The sequence below is a fragment of the Triticum aestivum genome, chromosome 5A (genome assembly GCF_018294505.1).
Source record: "Triticum aestivum cultivar Chinese Spring chromosome 5A, IWGSC CS RefSeq v2.1, whole genome shotgun sequence".
NCBI classification, from domain to species: Eukaryota; Viridiplantae; Streptophyta; class Magnoliopsida; order Poales; family Poaceae; genus Triticum; species Triticum aestivum.
In genome coordinates this window covers 323143605-323152572 of record NC_057806.1, presented here as the reverse complement: position 1 = coordinate 323152572, position 8968 = coordinate 323143605, and the positions used below count along the sequence as shown (strand labels likewise).

Here is an 8968-nt window from a genome sequence, read left to right as displayed (position 1 = left end):
CGCCGAATACGAAGATCTGTCCGGGGAGAAAGGTCTCACCCTGGATCGCATTGCTGTTCATGATCGGAGAAGCCACGGGCCTAAAAGTGACGACACAGAGGAACTCTCAATGAAAGCACCAATGTCGGTGTCAGAACCGCCGGATCTCGGGTAGGGGGTCCCGAACTATGCGTCTAGGCCGGATGGTAACAAGAGGCAGGGGACACAATGTTTTACCCAGGTTTGGGCCCTCTTGATGGAGGTAAAACCCTACGTCCTGCTTGATTGATATTGATGATATGGGTAGTACAAGAGTAGATCTACCACAAGATCAAGGAGGCTAAACCCTAGAAGCTAGCCTATGGTATGATTGTTGTTCGTCCTACGGACTAAAACCCTCCAGTTTATATAGACACCAGAGAGGGCTAGGGTTACACAGAGTCAGTTACAATGGTAGGAGATCTACATATCCGTATCGCCAAGCTTGCCTTCCACGCCAAGGAAAGTCCCTTCCGAACACGGGACGAACTAGTGAAACCTATGGCCCCGGGGTCTATCTTCATCATATTAATCTCCTACTACTTAGTTATTTCCTTTGCTATTTACTTTGCCTTTATTTTACTTTGCATCTTTATCATAAAAATACCAAAAATATTATCTTATCATATCTATCAGATCTCACCCTCGTAACTGGCCTTATAGGGATTGACAACCCCTATTTGCGTTGGTTGCGAGGATTTATTTGTTTTGTGCAGGTACAAGGGACTTGCGCGTAGCCTCCTACTGGATTGATACCTTGGTTCTCAAAAACTGAGGGAAATACTTACGCTACTTTGCTGCATCATCCCTTCCTCTTCAGGGAAAACCAACGCAGTGCTCAAGAGGTAGCAGAAACTGGGAGATCAAACTTTACTTTCAGTTTTTTGGCACTTTTTCGAGTGTTTTGGATTTCGTGTGGTATTGTCTGCCGCCTCGAGGAAGATCTGGTGGGATCTTACTTGGGGCGAACAAGGCATCACTTGATGTAAGAAAGATGGTGATAAGTGATAATGCTGAAAAATTTCATGTGCACTCGGAAGTTGACGGCTTCGACTATGCCCTGGTTGTCGTTTATGGGGCAACTCAACTTGTGTTCAAGTCTCAACTTGTCGTCTATAAGTGATAATGTAAGAGATTTTTAGCGAAAATGTATAAGGAACAAAAGTTGGATTTTATCGCTTTGCTAGAAACCGGGAGATCAAAATTTACTTTCAGTTTTTTGGCACTTTTTCGAGTGTTTTGGATTTCGTGTGGTATTGTCTGCCGCCTCGAGGAAGATCTGGTGGGATCTTGCTTGGGGCGAACAAGGCATCACTTGATGTAAGAAAGATGGTGATAAGTGATAATGCTGAAAAATTTCATGTGCACTCGGAAGTTGACGGCTTCGACTGTGCCCTGGTTGTCGTCTATGGGGCAACTCAACTTGTGTTCAAGTCTGAGTTCCTTCAAGAATTAGTTCATATTTCTGGTGGGGAGACTCTACATATGTTGGTGGGAGGTATTTTAATATTATTCATACGTGGAAGAAGAATAATGATAACTTTGATAGTTGCCGGCCATTTATATCAATGCAATTATTGAGAATCTGGATTTGAGGGAAATAGATCTCATAGGTCGGCAATATACTGGGGCAAACAATCTTGAGATTCTGACATATGAAAAATTGAACCGATTGGCTAGTGTGAAGTGGGGGCAAAAGTTCCCCCTTGTAACGATGCATGTGTTACAAAGTGGATTGTCCAATCATACACCTCTACTTATTGACTCTAGTGAGGCTGCTCATGTGGGGAACAAGACATCCTTTTCTTTCTAACTATCAGGCTTTGAAAGAGAGGATCTTCTAGAGTTGGTTGCAACAGAATGGGCTAAAGAAAATAGAGGGGTTACTAATATTGAGAGATGGCAGTACAAAATTTGGCATCTTAGGCCACCTTTGGTTCATAGGGTAGAAAAATAATAGGAATATGAAAGTCATAGGAAATGGGATGCCATGTATCTTAAATACTATGAATAGTAATAGGAAAGGAGATGACTTTTGGTTCACATCATAGAATTCTTTAATTGAGTCTAGGCTAATGTTTATTTTCCTATGAAATGTGGAGGATAGGAAGAATTCTTCCATGGAAATAGGACTCTATTCCTATAAACCAAAGGGCTCTAAAGAAATTTTTCCTATAGAAATCCTATACTATGAAATTCCTACAAGATTCCCCCAAACCAAAGGAGGCTAAACAATTTTTGCGGGGTTGGGCTAAGAATGCTAGTGGGTCTACAAAGTTGAAAAAGAAAGGCTTCTTTGCCTTACTAATGAGCTTGACACAAAGCTGAGGCGGTACCCCTCTTCGCGGCAGAATGCGCCACCAAATGAGAAGTGGAAAAGGGTCTCGCTAAGCTCTTGAGAGAGGAAGAAACTAAATGGGCCTTTAGGGCTAACGTGAAGGGAGTCGGGGAGGGGGAGAAAAACACTGAATTTTTTCATTTAAACTAACGGAAAACATAGAAATAAAAGAATTGTCCAACTTGAGCAAGATGAAGGTACGACTATAGGTCAAGAGAACCTAAATTCTACATCTCTTATTTCTATAAGCTCTTCGGTGCCCCTGTGTCAAATTTGGTATCCATGGATGAGGGCACAATGGGGGATATTCCATAGTTATGTCCGGAAGAAAAGGAAGTGTTGACCGCTCCCTTTACGGAGAAGGAGGTGTATGGGGCAATTTTTTGGATGAAGAATAATAAAGCACCTGGCCTAGATGGGTTCCTGGTGGAACTTCATAGGCGGTGTTGAGGGACAATTAAGGGGGATCTACTGCCTATGTTTCAAGATTTGTTCCATGGTGAGCTTCTGTTGTTTTAGCCCAACTTCGGGACTATTATTTTTATTGCCTAAGAAGGAAATGGCGGTGAAAATTAAATAGTTTAGACCCATTTTCTTATGCAATGTTAGTTTTAAGTTTCTTTTTATCAAAGCAGATAAAAATCGAGTAACAAAGTGCTCGCCCTACTCAAACAGCTTTCATGCCAGGTTGACATATACTATAGGGTGTAGTTGCTTTGCATGAAATTCATTGGAAGAAATTGGATTGATTTATCTTTGAAGTGAATTTTGAGAAGGCATGCAAAAAAGTTAAAATGGCCCTTCTTGCAACATGCATTACGTATGGTACATTTTGATCTGGCTTGGAGGCAACATGTCAAGACTTTGTTCAAGGGGGTGGTGTGGGGTGCTAAAGTTAATGATGATATTGGAGACTTTTCCAAACTTAGAAGGGGTTACAACAAGGGATCCCTTCTCTCCAATGCTTTTCAATATTGGGGCTGATATGTTGGTTGTCCTCATTGGTAGAGCCAAGGAGAACGAGCAGGTAAGTGGGTTAGTCCTGCATCTAGTGGATGGGGGTGGGTCTATCCTACAATATGTTGATGACACAATCATCTACATGGAGCATGATATGGAAACGGCCATAAATATGAAATTATGTTTGTGCCTATTTGAACAACTGTCTGGCCTTAAGATTAATTTTCATAAAAGTGAACGTTTCTATGTTGGACATGCCAAGGAGGAAAAGGATAATAATAGGTAGTTGTTCGGTTGTGAGATTGGCAACTTCCATTAGCTACCTCAGGATACCAATTCATCACTGTAATTTAACAAATAAAGAGTGGAAGTACATCACATATATATTTGAAAGAAAGTTGGTTGTTGGGAAGGCAAGTAATGTCCTTCCGAGGGACGCATGCATGTGGGAGGAGAACATCTAGCGATCCATGCCACGTCAGCCTTTGTGCAGTGGGTGACCTGGATCATCATAGCCGGTGACATGGAATTAAAGATAAAGCTCAGAACCTGAGAGTCTTGGGCGTGCCAGATCTTAGATTGTCGGTGGGCTTACCGTCCTTGTCAGCAAGCATACAAGACGGGCCCCGTCGCTCGCTACCAAGGTAGTCAGAGAGCTGGGTGCCTGTTCTTGTCCAAAGCATGAGCCCACCATACGAGGAAATTGACGCGGTGGAGCTTGTCAATGATGGGGATGTATCATGGTAGAGGAATTGTGGCTAAGTGGAGAGAAACTAGCTCTCTATACCATAAGGACACAGAAATACAGGGCCGAACGACCAGAAAAATTGCAGGTTCGGTCAAGATTGGATTGATCCCTAAGATTTTTATACACGGTACATGATCTAACGATATCTCAACAGTGTTGGTTACAACAACCAGATAAACCCTAGAATCCATCCATGATCGGTTCGTTTTATAAGCGATAGTCCAATGCGGTGGTTTTCTAAACCCTTAGAATGCGGTCGTTTTATGCTATTTACTTCACTAACCGTGTAGAAGTCAGTTGCAAAAGCATTTTAGAGGCCGACGACGCTACCAGAGGTTCTCGGATTAGCCGTATCTCTCGGTGTCACATCGGATACGAGATAAAACTGCAAAGGAAACTTGTTGCAATCCACCGGCATCATGTATACGCGAGCTACCTAGCACAGTACATACATTCTACAGTGTTTTCCCGCGCGCGGCTTGAGAGCCTCTAGCTTAGCTACGCATACGTGACCGATGGTTTCTTCCTCCTCCGGCTCTTCCCTTCGGAGCACTGCGAGCTCGCCGTCGCCCTGGAGCTCTTCTTCCTCCTCTCCCCGGCCGGGCCGAACATGGCCATCCGCCCGATCCCCCTCGATATCGACGCGAAGAAGGCGCGGCCGTGCTCCCCCGGGCGGCCGTCCCGCATCCCCTGCTTCATCATCCCCTGCTCCCGCTCCAGCTCCGTCAGCCGCACCCGCATCCGCGACACCTCCAGCTTCAGCTCCCGGTTCTCCCGCCGCAGCGACGCGTAGCTGTCGGCCGCGCCGGCGGCCCGGGGCGACACGCACGAGCTCGGCACGCCGCTCCCGCTGATCGGCATGGTGATCCGCTGGGAGAAGGAGCAGTACTCGCCGCCGCCGCCGGAGTGGCCGCCCGAGAAGGACGACTTGAGGCGGAGCTGCTCGAAGTAGAGCACGCGCACCACCATCTGCATCGGGAGCCGGTCGTTCTGCGCCGCGTGGCTCGACGCGTCCTGGGACAGCTTCTGGCAGTCGATCAGCTTGCACAGCTTCTTGCACTCGGATTCCATCAGAGATGGGTGTGCCTGACCGATCACAATTCCATCAGAACCTTATTCAAATCAAGATTGATAAATTATACTCCCTCTGTTCACTTATATAAGACGTTTTAGTAAATTCAGACAGTGTACTAAACAGTTCAAACTCAGCTGTCTCAAACGCCTTATAAAAACGAACGGAGTACTGTTCATCATCACATTTTCATCTACAGATATCATGCTGTACACTCGGATTCAATGTGAGTATTTGATTGTACATACATCATCACATTTTCATCTACAGATATCATGCTGTTTCTGATGGCAAATACATTAGTTAGATGGAGAATGTTTTTGGTCTAAACATATATAGTTGCTCCTACAAATTCAGAAGTTTGCTACATACAACTACCAAAATGTGGCACTGTGATATAGTGTAGTTTTGTACCTTTAGGTATATGTCGATGGCTCGGTAGAGTCCATCATCAACAATGCGAGCGTAATCCGGCAACAGTTCGATGAGGGTCATGAACTTCTGCAGTTTCAGATAAGGATCTGGTGCAATTTCTGCAAGATAACCGTCCATTAGCCTTCCGACCTTGAGCACCGAGCCGTGGCTCGGAGACTTGAGTCCGTCGGACTCGTATCCGCAAGGTGACAAGTCTCCCGAGTCATCTTCCTCAATCCTTTGCAAGAAGTTCACCAAAATGCGATGGACCGTGTCGACGTCAAACATGGACTCGCTCGTTTGCATGGACGGGATGAGAAGATCATCAAGTGATGCCATCTCAAGATGGAGACCGATCCTTTTCTCGACTTCAATCCTGTAGTCTAGTCCTGCATCAACCTCTATCGCCATTCTGAGCATGCCGAACAAGAATGACAGGGTAACAGCTGTGATCTTCTCGGTTGCCATCAGGTTGATGAGGGTTTCCACAACCACCCTTTGGTTGTCACCGACAAGTGGGCCGGAATCCCACACGTGACGCCTTTCGATGCCCTTGAGAGCTGTTTGAGCATAGTGCACGATTGAAGTGCCTATGCTCTCCGGTCTCACGCCACTTCTCCTCATCGCGGCGATCACTCGCTGATAATAGTCAATTCTTAGAGCAGAAAGATCCTCAACCCACCAGTCCTGGCAATGCATCCGCAACTTCCCGGACCCCGCGTCGCATTCCAAGTGAGCCAAACCTGAAACCAGCTGCTCCTTGCTTGCGTTCATCGCGATCGCATCGACACACCTATCGACAAATCCGATTTCCTCCACCATTGGATCCAAGCCTTCACACGCGCATAAAACTTGTAGAGATTTCTCAAGGTTCTTGACCACAAGGTCATTCAGGTACATCTCTGTCCGAACAATGAGGTTCTCATCTTGATAGTCTTCTGTCATTTCCAAATATTCTGCAATGCACCGGAGATGAGCTACATTCGCTGTGGTTATTTCAAAGTTACTCCCATAACAGAACTTGGCTGCGAGTTCGAATGATGTAGCTCCCCCTGGTACATTTACAAGCTCAAGCTTTGAGAGATCTGGATCCTTGGCATCGGCCACCATTCGTCGTATTCTTCCGCACCGAGAGACTAAAGGGAACTGCAAAATAAGTAGAGACACGGTATGATCAAACGTGCTCCACAGGCCTAGCTTCAGCTCATACTATAAGCATCAGAAAAAGAAAAGTACCAATCACAATTTGTTTGCTTATTACCCCCTTCTCTCCACACGCGCACAAGGATCCCGAAACATTTCTAACCATGTGGGCAAACCCATTAGTTGTTTCTCCCAGATTATGTTCTTATTTCTTTACACCTTTTAGCCATGATAACTGAAGCTAAGGTTCAAATGAAAAACACAACAGCGTTCTTTTTTCTACTCAAAAGGACAAGAGGGAAACACACACTCCAATACAGAGGTGAAGAAGAGTGATGGCCATAAAAACTTCAGAAGAGGTGAAGATGAAGGGCACCTTGTGCAGTAGAAAAGATTGACCATCCACCAATACCGTTATATCGCCAGCAACATCTGAAAATATCCTGCACAACAAGCGATGTAGGGAATTAAAACACCCAAGAACTTCATCTTAATGTGCAACATGTGAATGAAGATCAAGCCAAGCATAATTCTTTTGACACTAGTTCGCTCTACAGTTATTGGGGCATAGAATGCTTGGAACTACAATCCCCTTTTTTTTTACCTTGGAACCGAACAATGTGGTGGCACAAGTCACTTTTGTATCTAGCAAATACTACTGTAGTACATATTCCTTCAGTTCGCCAACACATATTCAGATTATGGGTTCAGATTGACCAAGTGATGAAAAACTTTTCAGACTAATAGAACAGAAAAACTAAGACTAACATAGACAGATCATGTTGAACTAATGCTGCTAGTGCATCAAGTTTGCCACACACGGATCTTTTCAGATGGATTTATTCAGAAGCTGAGGAATATAACAAAGGAAGTGTCCTAGTAGTAGCTTTTAAAGGAGAACTGAATCTATGCAAATCATAGGACGATCTAAAATAATAAATGTGCGGGCATCTTGTTATCCCCAGGACCACCTGACAATAACCCTTTGAGGGAGCTACCAAGAACATTTTCAGGGTAACATTCCACTGTTTTCTTGAGTTGGACACGGGAGCTTCAGAAGTTCAGATGCCATTTTTTTCCCTTGGCCTGAAACCCATGAAATTAGCTCCAAACGATCTAAACTGGCAAGGATCCTGAGTTTGTGACGCCCCCAAAAAGATTCCCAAGACAACCACAGGCGCATTTGCCGCTAGAACATGAACGGCGGCAAAGCCCACCCGGGAGAAGGGGTGAAAAGAAACCGACGAGGAAGAGGTGGGAGGCGAGGACTCACCTCCTGCTCATGGGGTTGCAGAAGCGCGGCGAGTTGGCGGCGGAGAGCTTGGCGGAGAAGGGGAACCCGGCGCTGTCGCTGGCCAACCCCATTGCCCGACCTCCTCTTCTCCTTGCCAAAATGGATGGATGGTACCTACCTACCTACCTACCTACTCTGCCTCTCGTGGAGAAGAACAGGAAGAAAAAATGAAAGCTCGAAATGATGAGCAATGGAGGAGACGTCCCACAGCTCACACACGGAGAGCGAGGAGGGGGGGGAGGAGGAGGAAAGGACGAGAGGAAGGAATAACGGCTGGTCGTCGGCGTGAGGGAGAGATATTCAATGACAAACATTCGTTCCGGTTTCTTGGTTTGATTGCTCCCTCCCTTTTCGTTTTCCGCGTTGCCCTTTCGTGCTATTTACTCACACGCCCTTCTTCTCTTTTTCTCTTGTGTAGTACAAAGAAACACAAGTGCCTTTTCTTACGAGTAAAAGGGGTGGCCACAAAAAAGAAGAAGAAAAAAAAGATTAGTCTGAAATTCAGAGTACCTATTACTCCCTCCATCCTAAAATAAATGTCTTTGATTTCGAAGAAGGATGCTATAGTCCAAATACTGTTTTGTATGAGGGTGCAATTCAACAAAGATGTGGCAAGAGAGAAATGTGGAAGAGCAAGGAAGGAGCTGCTAGATGACAGGGTATTGGTATTGTGCGCTGGTTTAGGGGATTGGCTGAGAAAGTGACACTGATGAGAGATGAATAGTTGGGTGACCAGGGGACAAAGGCTGGTCTACTGTCAGCCTATGGGTAGGTGCCCAAGAGAGGCTTGATCCTGTGCGGCCATGCTTATGGGTCTAGCCATGTTGCCATGTTTGGGTATTCCTTGAAATAGATTGCTCTGGTTCCTTTTATTTCGGTCAGAAAATTTAATCTCTGGATTATCCTAATAAATGAAAATGCCTTGCATCGTCAATAATACTGTACTCCCTTAGTGATCTTTTTTTTTGAAATGGGGGGATT

General features: G+C 45.2%; 1 protein-coding gene across 1 annotated transcript; it reads right to left on the bottom strand.

Moving 5' to 3' along the window:
- Window positions 1–4442: 4442 nt before the first annotated feature.
- On the bottom strand, window positions 4443–8291 carry LOC123103158 (BTB/POZ domain-containing protein At3g08570). The gene is made up of 4 exons (XM_044524656.1): window positions 7967–8291; window positions 7070–7136; window positions 5551–6696; window positions 4443–5150 (listed from the first exon to the last, which is right to left on the bottom strand). Exons 1-4 carry the CDS (start codon window positions 8056–8058, stop codon window positions 4563–4565), a joined length of 1893 nt encoding a protein of 630 aa, XP_044380591.1. The 5' UTR covers window positions 8059–8291; the 3' UTR covers window positions 4443–4562.
- Window positions 8292–8968: the final 677 nt, after the last annotated feature.